The 16,041-nt window shown below is 39.2% G+C and overlaps 3 protein-coding genes across 3 annotated transcripts in view; 2 read left to right on the top strand and 1 right to left on the bottom strand.

Moving 5' to 3' along the window:
* The first annotated feature begins 22 nt into the window (after window positions 1-22).
* On the top strand, window positions 23-4,762 carry LOC104933653 (rho-related GTP-binding protein RhoF). Its single transcript, XM_027277912.1, has 6 exons — window positions 23-129; window positions 1,829-2,024; window positions 2,186-2,273; window positions 2,446-2,555; window positions 2,674-2,808; window positions 2,897-4,762. The coding sequence occupies exons 2-6, from the start codon at window positions 1,890-1,892 to the stop codon at window positions 3,059-3,061; spliced, it is 633 nt and encodes a 210-aa protein (XP_027133713.1). The 5' UTR covers window positions 23-129; window positions 1,829-1,889; the 3' UTR covers window positions 3,062-4,762.
* LOC104933652 (calcium release-activated calcium channel protein 1) lies at window positions 4,623-10,195 on the bottom strand. Its single transcript, XM_010749154.3, has 2 exons — window positions 9,761-10,195; window positions 4,623-6,440 (listed from the first exon to the last, which is right to left on the bottom strand). Exons 1-2 carry the CDS (start codon window positions 9,872-9,874, stop codon window positions 5,892-5,894), a joined length of 663 nt encoding a protein of 220 aa, XP_010747456.1. The 5' UTR covers window positions 9,875-10,195; the 3' UTR covers window positions 4,623-5,891.
* A 2,700-nt stretch (window positions 10,196-12,895) lies between these two features.
* kdm2ba (lysine (K)-specific demethylase 2Ba) overlaps window positions 12,896-16,041 on the top strand; it is a 14,608-nt gene continuing 11,462 nt past the window's right edge. Inside the window, exon 1 of the mRNA XM_027277909.1 lies at window positions 12,896-13,071. Coding sequence (XP_027133710.1) covers window positions 13,018-13,071 — 54 coding nt within the window. The 5' untranslated portion in view covers window positions 12,896-13,017. The remainder of the gene's footprint in view (window positions 13,072-16,041) is intronic.

Below are 16,041 nucleotides of genomic sequence, written 5' to 3'. Positions count from 1 at the left end.
TATAGTCGCTCGTAGCATCCGGGTACACGGCGTCAAGATTTGTGGTGGAAATTCAAGAGAGAGATGAAGAAATGAACAAGAAGACAGTTTGAGCATTCAACTGGAGGAATACAAAGTCACAGCTGAAAGGTCAGGGATCCTCACACACACACACACACACACACACACACACACACACACACACACACACACACACACACACACACACAGTCTGAAAGTGTGAAACAAAGTAACATTTACACAGTTCTTGCCCTGCACCAGGATTCCTACTTTGATTATTGTTTGTTCTGACAAGGGAGTCTTTCCGTCATGAGCAATCGAACCCTTATCTTAGCCTTGAAACCTTGAAAAAGAAAACTGTTATTTATATGGGACATCATTTGCAACCTTAAGTCACAACTGTGAGATAACAGAAGCTGTAATATTGCTATAATATTTAAGTTTAAAAATAATTAGTCATATTACAATACAGAAAAATACAAAATATAGGTAAAAGGTTAACAGTGCATTAGACGTATTTGTTGCCACAAACATACATAAACATTTAATATTTGATACATATGTTTATATAACACAAGTATAAATGTGTACTATGATATACATAAATAGAAGATAACATAATATAATGGGATACAGACATAGTATAGTATGTGTGTGGTAGTACTTTGTTATAAGTATTTTTACAATGTGTATAGTATGTATTAGTATGTATTAGTACTTTGGTTTTATTGTTTTTACAGTGTGGTATTAGTACTTTGGTAAAAGTATTTTTACAGTGTGGTATTAGTACTTTGGTAAAAGTATTTTTACAGTGTGGTATTAGTACTTTGGTAAAAGTATTTTTACAGTGTGGTATTAGTACTTTGGTTTTATTGTTTTTACAGTGTGGTATTAGTACTTTGGTTTTATTGTTTTTACAGTGTGGTATTAGTACTTTGGTCAAAGTATTTTTACAGTGTAGTATTTGTACTTTGGTATAAGTATTTCACATTGTGGTATTAGTACTTTGGTAAAAGTATTTTTACAGTGTGGTATTAGTACTTTGGTAAAAGTATTTTTACAGTGTGGTATTAGTACTTTGGTTTTATTGTTTTTACAGTGTGGTATTAGTACTTTGGTTTTATTGTTTTTACAGTGTGGTATTAGTACTTTGGTCAAAGTATTTTTACAGTGTAGTATTTGTACTTTGGTATAAGTATTTCACATTGTGGTATTAGTACTTTGGTAAAAGTATTTTTACAGTGTGGTATTAGTACTTTGGTAAAAGTATTTTTACAGTGTGGTATTAGTACTTTGGTATAAGTATTTTTACAGTGTGGTATTAGTACTTTAAGTATTTTTACAGTGTGGTATTAGTACTTTGGTAAAAGTATTTTTACAGTGTGGTATTAGTACTTAAGTATCCAAATACTTGATTATATTACTGTACATTATTTACACCGGGGGCTCCTGGTAGCTCACCTGGTCGAGCTGTCACCTTTGTCCCCTATGAGCAGCCCGAGTTGGCTGCACTTATCAAATACAGGTTATAAATCAATGTATTTCTTTGATACAGAGACCAACAGATTATTGCAGCCAACACATCTGAGGCTGTTTGAATATTTGAGATTCTCAGACAGAAGGAGGAGCAGGCCATTAGCAGAAGGTTGGCCTGTTTGTAGGTGTGTTTCAAGGTGTGAGCGTCCCAGAAAGCATTTCCAAACCTTTTTATGCGCTCATACCGCTGCCTCCATGATGGTGTAAACATGACTTGTAGGTCAGTTTAGCTGCTTCAGCTTAGCTCCAACCGCAGTCGCAGTTTCTGTTTACTTCTGGATTATCTCTCCAGTTATATACACACTGCCAGGACACACTGGAAGTATCCCTCCTCATCGGTCTTCTCACAAAACATGAGCCAGAAAGGATCAGGAGCAAACAGAGGAAACACCAGCCAGCTAGAGGAATTCAAGGTTGTTATTGTAGGAGACAGGGGCTGTGGGAAAACCTCTCTCCTCACCGTTTACACTACAGGAGCCTTTCCAGAAGTAAGTGATACACACTGGCTGCCGTCAGATCTGCAGGATTTTCTGTGTGTTCAGCCCAAAGTGGGAATAAATGCTGCCTGAAGTAAAACTGAATGTAAAGATTAAACAGAATAAAAATGTTTTAATCCAGCAGTGAGAGAAAAAAATGTGTTTTATTTCAGGAATACGTCCCATCTGTGTTTGACAAAAGTGTTGTAAATACGAGGTATAGAGGGCAACACCTGCAGCTGCATCTCTATGACACTGCAGGTACGGTCTCGTTCTTTACTCACACTTTTGTAACCATCTTGCCAAACAGGCAGGCCGAGTCTGAGGAAGGCGTTTCCCGTCCTTCCTCGACAGGATTAAAGAAATACAATCACATGCATACAAACATATCTTTTATTTTTATTATCTCATCATTTCACATTGTTTATATCAGGTCAAGAAGACTATGATCGTCTGCGGCCTCTCTCCTATTACAACGTTAACGTGGTGCTGATCTGCTACGATGTCATGTGTCCTTCAAGCTTTGATAATGTCTTCATAAAGGTAATCCTAAACTGCGTCTTTCACTTACAACATAAGTGCAACATAGTTGGTGTTTGTTGTCATTTCTTGCCCCCCAGTTTGCAGTTGCCACAACCTAACCGTGTTCCATATCTTTCAGTGGTACCCTGAGGTCCAACACTTCTGTCTTGGGGTGCCCATCATCCTTGTTGGGTGCAAAGGAGACCTTCGAACAGACAAAGCCCTGACCAAGAAGCTCTGGGCATCGGGACAGAATGTCGTCACTTATATTCAGGTATCAAGCTCAACACAATGCACTGTTACAGTACGGTTAGTATTACTTCTGACAAGCATCATTGACTATGAGAACTCTATTCTGACAGGGAGAAGAGGCCAAGAGGAAACTCAACGCTGTGCTGTACATGGAGTGCTCCGCCAAATACCGGGAAAATGTTGACGACCTATTCAGACAAGCAGCAAAGCAAGCACTGACGGCAACAAGAGCGCCGGACAAAGTCAAAGAACGGGGTTTGTGTGCTTTGTTCTGATGCAAGCTCATGGCTGTGACTGACTGACATCAGTTTACACTCAAACTGCACGTCCGGACACATTTCCTGTGTGGTTTTCCCTTCAACTTCAGTTTCCAGGCATACATCCATTTCCTGTAACCGCTTTTCCTTATCGGGGCCCCAGGGAGCTGAAGCCTTTCCCAGCTGGCATTGAGCGAGGGCAGGTTACACGCCAGATCATCACAGGGCGACTTCATAGTTTAAAATACATTCTGTGCGTGTTTCCTTGTCCTGTCCTATTTTTGTATTTGCATGCAAATGTTCAAACATGCTGCTTAAAAAATGAATATAATCTCACATATCATCTCACATATGTTTTATTTTCATACGGGCAACAACAAAAACATCTTGGTGACTTTTTAAACAGAAAAAAGCTGCAGCTTCACGAGCTGCTAACATCACACAGAAGCAAAACTTACAATACAGTATTTACTAAAAAAAAAAAAAAATCACTTTAAAGAAGTGCAATGACACAAGCAGTGGAACATTTCTATATACAGTAACATACATGGGGTTGAATAAATATATCACGAAATGAACCAAAGAAAAACGCCTTTGTTTGTTTCACTGATCTGTTTTTAAAGAAGGCACGTGTGGCATCTCCTATCAGAGGTCTCTCAAAGAGTGTGCAGTTGACCTGAATAAACTTTATTCCTTGTAAAAAGTAACAATGACCACCAGTCTGTAAGTTATTTACCCCTTACGGCTCCTCGTACTCAACTACATGTCTCTATATACGCAGATGATACTATCTTTTATATGGATGTTGATATCATCTGGTGGGGACAATTGAAATGCAAATTTTAGGAGCTTGTGGTCTACAGAGGTTATTACATGACCAAGACTCAGCATGTGTAGGGGGTGGTTAATAGAAAACTGATAATCCAATTAAAAATACAGCGTTACCTTGATATAAATACAGAAATGTTCGAATATTCGGTTAAGAATTTAAATGCACCTGATAAAAATGTTCTTCACATTGTACTGTGAGCTTGTTGACCAAAAAAAGTCTAAACAAAACATTTTAAATCTCATCTTCAGGGGAAGGGATTTTGGGTTGTCATATAATAATGTGAGAAGTTTGTCATCCAGCATTATATATGTGCACATTTCCTCATTTACCAAGCTTGGACAGAGTTTTTGTACCAATGTTACAGTAAAAACTGACAAAGAAATGTAAAGATAAATGGTCAAACCCAAGTAAAAACAGTTCAACAATGTGCCACAGGACAAACAACACAACCTCTAATCCACTTTTTTTTTTTAAATGTAGAACCTAAACAAAGTGTGACCATGCTCAAACTTGTAAACTATGAAAAGTACAAAACATACAAACTTAAACACATTTCCAATACGTGCATGCTTTGTAATAATACATTCAAAAATACTAAAGCCAGTAACCGTTTTTATAGATTACAGTATATATATATATATTTAAACTGCAAAAGCAACGTGACATTGAGCAAATTTCTCTCATTTTTGTCCGAGCTTGATTTTCTAGTAGTAACACAGGTTAAAAGCATTCCCTGACTAGCATTTATTAAGTGTTGAAGTGTTCTTTCACCTCAGGTTGCACACGAATACTGTTGGACATTAACATTAATATGTTTGTTTTGTCAACAAGGTCTTCCTCTAGTCCTAATTTTCCTATGCATACAAATTTTTGGTGCTCCTAAAAAAGTGAGGTTCATGCAAATCTTTGTTCAGAACACTTAGGAGCTAAACATTTGACAAAACAATGCTTAACTAAAATAAAAAGTTCCGACATGTAACCGTTCAGTCCTGTGAGTCTGGACATGTCTGTATCAAACAAAGCACTGAGACCATGCATCTTCCATCCCTGTGGCCCATACAAACAAACTCTTTCTCTATCTGTTTCTAAAAGTGGCACTTTCGAGTTGCATGGTTCTTGCATTTTTTCTGTTGTATCCACAGTAAGTATGTTCAGCATCAGTTAAAATAAATGTAACTTCTTCTATAACTTTGGTTTTAAAGCATGCAGACAGTGATTCTTGAACATCTGTCCTGATAATAAAGGCTTGGTAATGCTCCCTACAGCGCCTAATTTAAAGCCAGGCAAACGTGAGAACAGCGCAACCCACCACGGGACACCATTAAGCACATACACGGGTGGATACGGCAGTGGTGGCGAGTTATACAGTGAACCTCCATCGGAGGCACAGAATAAACTGCGAGTTATGTAAACTACACAAGTCCAGACAGAGCTGTGCCAAACCGAACTAAAAGCAGGCACCATTTAAATGAATGTTGAAATATGTTGTGGCTATATTAAAATGTGGAAACACACCTTTAAAAATGATCAGTGCGTCAGATTTTGCAGTCTCTGTTTGCAAAATATGGTCACGCCACTATAGTTTCTTCTCCAAACTTGAAAAGGGCTGCAACTACACCACTAGATGTCACTAAATCCTACACTGTTGTTATTAAAAACATATTTTTCATCACAGTACAAGAGTGGCTATCCCTCCAATTTCCATGACTGTGCACTCAAATGCAAATGTGAAGTCCTTAAGTGGCTTAAGTCCTGAAATAAGTAATGTTACAATATGATATGTCATTGAAACGTTAGTGCCTGAGAGCAAAAGATTTACCTTCAAGTTAAACTATTTTCCTAATATACAACGTGTAGAAGTCCATGAACATGCATTATCCAAAAGTGGACTGAGTCGGAACCTGCAACGCTCGATAGATGAAGCAAGCGATCTTAAAAAATACATAAAAAATAAAAAGCTTTTATAAGAGATTTCATGTTGAATGTTCGCTGCTGTTGTTTGCTAACCGGCTGTAATTAAGCGAACTGGACAGCTGCCTTCATGTCATCATTTTCAGCCCTGTGGTCCAGCTGGTTCTGGAGCCGGATGACCTGCTCCAGCTCCCGGATCTGTCTGTCCGTTTTGTGACTGACGAGTGTGCGGTAAAAGTGGACAGCGAAGACGATAAAAACGAGTCCAAACGGCACCATGATGCAGGTGGAGGCGATGGCTGCGGCCTGGCCAGAACTTATGGTGCTGTTTCCTTCGTTCGGGTTGGTTTGGAGGGGCAAGAACTTCACCCAGCACAGGAGCATCACCTCCGTCAGGAAGAGGAGGGTCCCAATGACGGTGGAGAAAGCCCAGGCCAGTTCTATGTGGCGGTGCATGCGCTCATGGGGAGACTCGTTGACGGAGTTGAGGTTGTGAACGTTGCTGACGGCCTCGAGGTTTGGGAGGATGCAGGTGCTGATCATCAGGGCAAAGAGGTGTACTGCAACCAGAACTGTGGTACAGGCACTGAAGGCGATCAGCAGCCCCGGAGGGTACTTATAATCCCGCTCCAGCTGGACCTCCACCATGGCAACCTGGGGAAATAAAGCAAGAATGAAGAGGCGTTAACATCTGCAACATACACTGATGCATAGAGTGTCTATATTAATCGTAATATTTTCTGATTTCTTCATGTGCTTTCAGAGCAATCATTTAATTTCATTTGTATCAGAGAAACACTGACAGTTACAGAAGTAGTGTCTGGTGTTCTGTACACATCTAACAGGGTTCCCATGCATCCTGGAAAACCTGGAAATTTAGACATTAGTTTTCTAGCAATGAAAGCACTGAGATTTTTGTATTTCAGCCCCTCTCTCAGATTTCTTAGGTGCATGTTTTTGTTTTTGTTTTAAACTCGATTGTTGGCGGGATGACCTGCACAGACATTTTTATTTCAGCCTCCATATCAGTTGATCGAGCTGTCAGAGTCAGAGCTGTGAGCATAATTATCATTAGAAATGCTATAAATAGTCATAACTACATGCACACAGCCTATTATTGAATACATGTACAGCAAAGTTAACTGTACGTGCAATGAGTGAGTGAAATTAATTTTCTGTGAAATAAAAGACTTGTGTTACTGTTACTCCGGCCAAACTAAGGTGGCGCTCATCAATTCACAAGAAACTGATCAGCTGTAACGCAGAGTGTACCATAAACACTGACCTCCTCTGTGTGATGAATAAAACTGGGGTCAGATGAGTCAATACGAGGCCTGTTGGTGAATTACACGACCAATCATGTCATCATATCATCAAGTGAAATCCTCTTTGTCCAAAAAAAAGAGAAAATATCCTGGAAAGATCCTGGAAAATGATTTCTTAGGAACATTTGGAGCCCTTGCCAAAGATAATTTCCAAATACGGGTCCTTTGATAGGCACTGATAGTTCATGCAATCAATATATATTAATATAATAATCAGAAGGAAAGCTTCCAGGTTGTCCTGATGGTTTGGCCCCTCCCACCTCGTTAGGTGATTGTCGTCACCTGTGCAGCCTTCATAAACCGGCTGCTCTCTCAGTACTTTGGTTTTGTTTGGTCAGTTCAGCTTTAGTTCACGTTACACACAGTTTAAGTTTGCTCACACTGAGCTGTACTGAATGAATGTTGTTTGCTGTGTGTTTCCTGATCTGCTCTGAGCTCGTTTGGTAAAGGAAGTCTGATTCTACAGTGTCCTTGGAGGTGTTAGTGGCAGTACGGTGTTGATGTGTGTGTATATGATGACATCTCAGTGCAGATCTTTCACAGCCTGGTTGTGAAGTGATGTTAGTGGTTTAATGGCGGAGACTGATGTGTCAGATCGTGTCTGTGTGTTTGTCAAACCTTCGCTGAGAGTCCAAAACGATTACGAGATATTTAAAGTCCTGCGTTGTCTCTGGTTTGTTGTCTTTAGTCTGTTTGGAACTTTTCGGATTGAGAAACAGTCAGTGCTCAGTGACAGGAAGTGTCAAGCCACTAAGCCACCTCGCCCAAACAAGTTTGTTAGTTTGTCTGAAGCAATAGTCGTTTTCTTCACTGCAACTGCCTTTTGGATTTACTGTGCTTCATTAATAAAACAAATAAATAAACTGCATCACACAGTAAACACGCTGTCATATTTCTATTACTGCATGCCTTCTCTTCAGCTTGTGGATGAAAGTGTAAATGAAGGAGTTATTATTTAAAGGTTTGTATATTTAAACTAGTCCCAACATGACATAACATGTTTTATATGAGCCAAAGGAGAACAGCCTGTTTCAGAAACAGTTGTCACTCTGAAGAGTTATGGAGACAGACGCATGGACTGTTATTACATAAAGCAGTGGGCGGTTAATAAACAAATATTAACAATATTTATCAGATAAAATGAATAAACATTCAAAGTCGTCTGACATTGGCGACCTGCACACAGCAGCTGTCATTATGAAATAAAGAAAATTCATGTGTCCTCATTGTCAGCCTCGTCTTTAAATCCACAGCAGCAACAGGTCAGACGCTGATGTTCAACTTCCCGAGTCAATCATGTGACTTGGAAAACGATCTGCAGCCACCTAAACACATCTAACGAGCCAGATTTGAGTATCACTATGTCGTGATGTTTAATAATTTGCACGTTTGTGCTCAGGATCATCAGCCTATAGGCTCATAAATATCTCACTGCTGTCATTTGTGGAACATTTGTGTATTGATATTTTTTATGTTTGCGCTCTTTCCTCCTCTGTACTGCAGCTTCCATCAGGAGAAATGAAGTTCTACCTCATCTTATCTCGTTTACTGTGTTTTTACATTTCAGCAACAGCCTGATCACTTTTATTTATTATGTATGTGTACACGTACGAAGAATCTGATTCTAGTTTCATGATGCTCTCAGATATAAACAGGAAAACATAAAGTCGAGGCTTGAATCTAAAAGGTGGGCGTGCTTTTGACTTTGGAACAACCTACCTGAGGAAATCACTTCTTAAAACACATTTTTACGTCAACTCATAATTCTTCACAGGAACAGTTACCACATTGAGAAGGACTTCTGATCCTGCAGCACCTCAACCAGAACCGGCCTATGAAGACTACCTGCAGTCTCCCCTGCAGCCACTCATGGACGACTGATCCTGTTAAATATTCCCAGAATTTACTGTTGTCTTATTGCTATATTTATGTATCTAATTGCTTTTGTGGCCTTTACTGTCTTGTGTTTTTAAATGGATGTTGCTATTACTGTGTCCTTGAATCTTAAAGTCTGTCTCTAAAGGTTTTTTTTTTATATATATATCGATTAAGATATAGATATAGATATAGATAGATCAATAACATGTGCAGACAGAATGAGACAATAGTGCAAAGGATGCTGAAATAAATCTGCAGGTTGTTTTCTGTGCATGAGGTTGCTGGATGTGACAATACACACAGTGCAGTGACATGTTTTCAGATGTAAACAGTAATAAATAAATCATTTATAGGTTTTGTATTTAAATCTAAGAAGCTGCAGTTGATTCGTGGCTTGCAAACCACAGACAGAGATGTTCAAGCTGCTGCGGGGCGCTCTATTTGTTATGGCGGAAGATAAACCCGGATTTAAGGGTGTAGGCGAGTCCACTGAAGTTCACACACTCCGTTATTATTACACATGTCGTGCTAAGTCACGCGCTGCTCATTGTGACCTTTTTTATAGGGGCCAGTACATAATTAAAACAGCGGGGGGTCATTCATAAATATCAGGCCTGGGAGGTGTGAGGAGCGACAATCATCTGCGTCACAGTGTGTGTGTGTGTGTGTGTGTGTGTGTGTGTGTGTGTCCACGGCCTAAAGAGTTGCATTCACGCAGAAAACCGCAGTGATCGCTGTCAAACAGGAACCAGAGACAAAGTTTGGACTCACCATGGCGAATCCGGACAACAGAGCCGAAGTTCGGCTGGTGGCTTTTAACTTGGCTCGGCTCAGGTAGAGTTTCCTCCAGGACAGAGCCTGCATGGAGTGCTCGTTCAGACTCATTCCGACAGTTGTTCAAAGTTTAAAAAAAACAAATGAAAATGTGAATTTCAGATGAAACCGGGTGGTTTGATCTCGGTGACGCGGACAGCAGAGAGGCGCACGCAGGAGACGCGGCTCCAATGTGACATCTAATAAACAGCGAGCGGCTCCAGAAAGAGATCAGAACTATGTGGAAACTTTCCTGCAACAGCTGACCCGCTCTGCTCTGCTGTCAGCCAGCCGAGGAGGAAGCACAACATACCCACAATCCAGTGCTCTCCACGGGCAGTGCTGCAGCTCGCCTGCTGGTGCCACCAAAGTCCTCTGTGGCAAAGTGTGCAGCTCTCACAGGTTTGATGCTCTGCAACACAGAAGCCTCAGCAGGTCACCAGACATATGCAAACAAAACAAATACAGTATACAGATGTGCATGTTGCATGATATCTACTGTATATAATAGTGACTTTAATTGACATAGGTTTAGTATAATTGAAGTGAAATGCATGTATGAAGACAGTGCTGATGTTAAAGAGTCTGGTGGTGTGAGACACACTTCAATAGATTAATGTAACAAAGTACATTTACTCAAGTACTCAAGTATTTCCATTTCATGCTACTTTATAGACCACTCCACTACAATTTGTAGGCAAATATTTTTTAATTAGTTCCTATATTTTGCAGATTTAGATTATTAATAGAAAATCAACTAATAACATGTTATTATAGATGAAGATAAAGTTTTAGTGACGCTTACAACTTCAACTTTATTTATTTATATAGCACCTTTCATACAGAATTGTAGCCCAAAGTGCTTCACAGAGTAAAAACAGAAATAGACAAAAATAACAGTTCTTAAGGCAACAGAGCAGATGCATGAAAAACTAGAGATTAGAAGAAAAGGAAAAAACAGAAAACAGCAAAACAGATAAGAAGTCAAATTAAGACCTATAGGGTACAAAGCATAATTTACATAATTATAATCCAGGAATATAATATTCTAACATATTATTTTACTAATTATAACAGATAATTTTATTATAACATCTAAGTATCATGAGATACATTGTTAAATATTTAAATTATACTTTTATATCTGGAAGAGTAAAAAGGCTGTGACTGAAATTTTAATTTGAGGTTTTGTCATCACCAGAAGCAGTTAGTTGATAATCTGAGTGAGTCCCTTCAGACAGGAGTGGCATGCTCTAGATTACATACATGTGTAATAATACAAAATATCATCATATTAACATAGAAAATCTGTTTTCATGTCAGCTTCATCAGCACCAGAGATTCATTCTTAACACTGCCACTGGATGACGCCAAAGTGAGTCCCTGCTGACTCATACTTATGTCACATCATTATATCATTATATGATACAATGCAGGCCTGAGTAAGCAGGTGACACAGTTTGCACACCTGGAGAGCTGATTGTCAACAGTGTGAGTGTGTGTGTGGAAACAGATATCAAGGGAACCAAGTGGATAAAGGAACAATGTCATATTTAATATCTGGTATTGTGATGAGGTCTGTGACTCATTGTCTATGAGTCAGTGGATACTGGTCATACCTGCTCAGGTAGAAAGAGGTCAGGTGACTGCAAAGAATCAGTATTTAACCCATTCACTGACTCACACGTTCCACAAAAAAAACACAAGCAGAAGCGAAGCCGGACGTGTGTGGGAGTGTAACCTCTTGTGTTGGCTGCTCATCTATCTCCATGCTGCTGTCAGGTCGCACGGAAATAGCGGTTGCAACGAATGACGCGGCGCAAATGTTTTTATAGTCACTGTATTTTATCAAGTTTACTGTTTTAATCCGTCTTTAATCTGTAGAGCACGAGGATAATTGCTGTGAGATGCCTTCATGTTTGTCGCTCGATGCGTTAGGTAAGCAGGAAGCCGGTGTTTCCCACGTTTCCCATGGTCCCTGAACACGTCGTAATGATAGTCAGGCAGCTGCCCGTGATGGGAAGTTCAGTTTTTTTAGGGAGTCGGATCATTTGACTCCAAGAAAAGCCGGCTCTTCATGTTACCACTTATACCTTTCATAATTCAGCCAAATTTAGAGCTGATTTGTATGTGTGCACATAGATCATGTGTATATATATTCAATATTGTACTGAAGTATTCAAAAGTAGAAATGACATTTTCTAATATCGATAAATTGCTGTAGCCAGTTGTTTTTCATTGCATTTACAGACCCTAACTCTCTGAAACTGCCCAATGAATGCATTAACATGCTTGTAGAACCACTATGCTACACAAAGCAGATAGACAACTACTATAAAAAGCATAGAAATTAAAAAGGACAGCTATTAACTGTTGGATGCACAGTTCTCATGTATCTACAGGGCTATATAGCCTATTCGTTATAGTAATTTGTCTTGCAGTAAATAGAAAAGAATGTGTAAGATAATCTCCAGCAATCATATTTAAAACAAAAATCCGACAAGAGAATTGACATTCACGCGAAGGGGAGTCAGATTCTTTTATTCTTTTATAAATTCTTTTATAAGGTTTTGCATTTATATATATCGTATAGTTTACTGTTTTTGGTTTTACTGAACTGTTATTTATACCCTGTGTATATAGTGTTAAATGTATAGGTGTATAGTGGTAAAGTTTTTTTTTTTTCTTTTCTTGGGATGTTATGTACGACAGAGTATTAGGGCCACATTTAAATAAAAAAATTTTAATTATGAGATTAAAGTCATTATTAAATATGGCGAGAATTAATTACGTGATTAAAGTCGTTATTAAATATGGCAAGAATTAATTACGTGATTAAAGTCGTTATTAGATATGTTAAGAAATAATTACGAGATTAAAGTCGTTATTAAATATGGCGAGAATTAATTACGTGATTAAAGTCGTTATTAAATATGGCGAGAATTAATTACTCGCCATATTTAATAACGACTTTAATCTTGTAATTAATTACTTTTTTTTTTTTTAAATGTGGCACTAATACTTTTTTTTTCTTGCTATTACTTACTATCTAAACTTACAAGTTGGGAGCTGCTGTAACAAACACGATTTCCACACCACCGGCTCGTCCACGAACGACCCATCAGCAGTGAGGAAGGAGGAGGCAGGAGCAGAGCTGAGGTCAGCCATGTTAGTTTTCTGCGCTGTCCGCGAACGATGAGCCGCGGAGAGGAGACATGGCGCTGTCACTGAGCGGAGACGACGAGGAGTATGATTCAGAGAGCGAGCAGGTCAGAGACCAACGTTTGTTTTTAATGTTAGTGACCTCTGCGTGAGGGGAGTTTGTGAAGGAGCCATTTTGTGAGCGGGCTCCTTCTTCTTCCTCCTCCTCTTCTTCTTCTTCTTCTTCTTCTTCTTCTTCTGTTGTCCTTTAAACAGACTGTTGTAGTTTTATCAGCACACTAACACTAACTGACCTCTTTAACACATTAGTCATTATTATTTATTATTATTATTGTTGTTGTTGTTGTTAGTTAGCTGTTCACGGAGCTAACTGCCCTCTAGCAGCTAACGGCTAGCAGCTAAAGCAGTGATTTAGCTCCACATGTGTGTGTGTGTGTGTGTGTGTGTGTGTGTGTGTGTGTGTGTTACAAAACAAGCTTCTCGTGTCTTTTAAACCTCTGACCTAAAAGGAGACTTCAGGTCAGAGTTGTTGTTTAGGTTGAGACCGAGCAGGAGGAGGAGGAGGAGGAGGAGGAGGAGGAGGAAGGGGGGATGGGGAGAGGAGGAACAATGAAGTGGCTCTTAGTTTTGTTGCTTTGGGAGTCCAACACACACACACACACACACACACACACACACACACACACACACCTGACTCAGAAGTCATGTTAGGTTTCTCCACCTGCAGCAAGAAGAACATACAGCACAGCTGATCAGCAGGGATGTAACTAGTGCTGCATGTTTTGGTATCGATCCGATACCAAGTAGATACGGGTCAGTACCACCGATACGTTTCAATAAATATAGAGGATTAGATTAGATTAGATTATTCATCCCAAGTGTTACAGCAGCAGAGGAAAGTGTTCGTGATGGGAAGTTCAGTTTTTTTTGGGAGTCGGATCATTTGACTCCAAGAAAAGCCGTCTCTTCATGTTACGATACGTTACAATACGATGCGATAATACTTTATTGATCCCACAACGGGGAAATTCACTTATTACAGCAGCGAAAAATATAAACCAAGGAGGGAAACACAAGTGTACATATTTACAAAAAGTACTAATAATGTGCAGTTTTAAGAATGTGTAACATAAGTGTTACAGAAACAAAACAGTTACCACTTATACCTTTCATAATTCAGCCAAATTTAGAGCTGATTTGACTTATGATTTGTATGTGTACACATATATCATGTATATATTCAGTACATCCTTTGTACGGAAGTATTCCAAAGTAGAAATTACACTTTCTAATATCAAATTGCTGTAGCCAGTTGTTTTCATTGCATTTAGATTAGATTAGATTAGATTAGATATACTTTATTCATCCCACCACGGGGAAATGTACTTGTTCCAGCAGCAGAGGAAAGTGTAATCGTAATGATAGTCAAGCAGCCGCCCGTGTGTTGGTGTTCATGATGGGAAGTTCAGTTTTTTTTGGGAGTCGGATCATTTGACTCCAAGAAAAGCTTTCGGCTCTTCATGTTACTACTGTTTTCATAATTCAGCCAAATTTAGAGCTGATTTGACTTATGATTTGTATGTGTGCACATATATCATGTGTATGTATATTCAATACATCCTTTGTACGGAAGTATTCCAAAGTAGAAATTACATTTTCTAATATCAAATTGCTGTTGCCAGTTTTCATTGCGTTTAGATTAGATTAGATATACTTTATTTATCCCACCACGGGGAAATGTACTTGTTAGAGCAGCAGAGGAAAGTGTAGCACACACTACAGAATTAGAAAAAAGTAGAAAACACAATAAACAGACAGAAATATCTATAACCTACACAATAAACAGACAGAAATATCTACAACCTACACAATAAACATGAAAAACAATCAACCAAGTACTGAGGATAAAAGTGGCATGATATATAAAAAGAGTATTGTAATGTAAAGTGACCATGATACAAATAATAACTGCAAGGTATAAATGAGATAAAATAGAAAAGATGTTGCTTTGGTAGGCCAACACACACCTGACTCAGAAGTCATGTTAGGTTTCTCCACCTGCAGCAAGAAGAACATACAACACAGCTGATCAGCAGGGATGTAACTAGATTATTCATCCCACATGTTACACGACAGCTACTGGAGTGTCTGATATTTTTAAGGGAGGAGTTGCAGAGACTGACGCTCACAGGTAGAAACACAGGAATGCTTTCTAACATGTTGCACAAGACTGTGATGTAAGATCCTTGTCCTCCTTTTTGATAGATACAAATAGAGATGTGCAGAGGAATTAAAAGATGTGCAGAGGAATTAAAAGATGTGCAGAGGAATTCAACATTTGCATAGAAAATAAATCTATAACTGTGACTAAATAAATGAGAGATGAGTGTTTCAGTGTTTCTATAAACAGCCAGCTCATCTTATCTGCGACACGACGCGTCATCAAAGACCGTAACACACCTTTTTATTTGTCTTTACGACCACTCTACATGAGTCTTGTGACTTCCTCCCACCCGAGTTCACGCCGAGGCTGAGTCAGAAGACCAGCGCTCTCAGAATATAGGCCATGTTTTTGTTCTCAGGCCTCGGGAACCGATCCCAAATTCCTGACATATTACTGCGCAGAGTTACAGTAAGGACGGGAGTCAGCTGATCAGTTGCTTTGAGAGGCAGAGTGTCCTCGTTCTGCTTTTTGATTCGTTTACAGCCACAGTGACAAACTTGAAATGTAATGACTGAAAAACACGCTTCTTTTAATGTCTCCCTCCCGGATTTTTCCACGGTTGTCGGGTGGATTTATGGAAATCTGTCAGGCAAAACACAACCTGTGGCGCTGGGACAAATGTGAATCTCAGGATCAGTAATGAGGATGAGAGTCAGCAGATCCAGGTCTGCTTCCTGTTCCACCTGTCCGACGCGTTGTTGTTGTTGTTGTTCTCTAGAGATGAAATCATCAGGCGCTCACTACGCTCTGTAGTAATCCAACAAAGAATGAATGATCATAACCTTCCTCCCGTGTGAGCTTATTTTTATCTGTCTCTCTATTCAAACAAGTTGCCACCAGCGATGAAACCGTG

The sequence above is a fragment of the Larimichthys crocea genome, chromosome III (assembly GCF_000972845.2).
Source record: "Larimichthys crocea isolate SSNF chromosome III, L_crocea_2.0, whole genome shotgun sequence".
Taxonomy (NCBI): domain Eukaryota; kingdom Metazoa; phylum Chordata; class Actinopteri; family Sciaenidae; genus Larimichthys; species Larimichthys crocea.
This window is presented reverse-complemented; position numbering and strand designations above follow the sequence as displayed.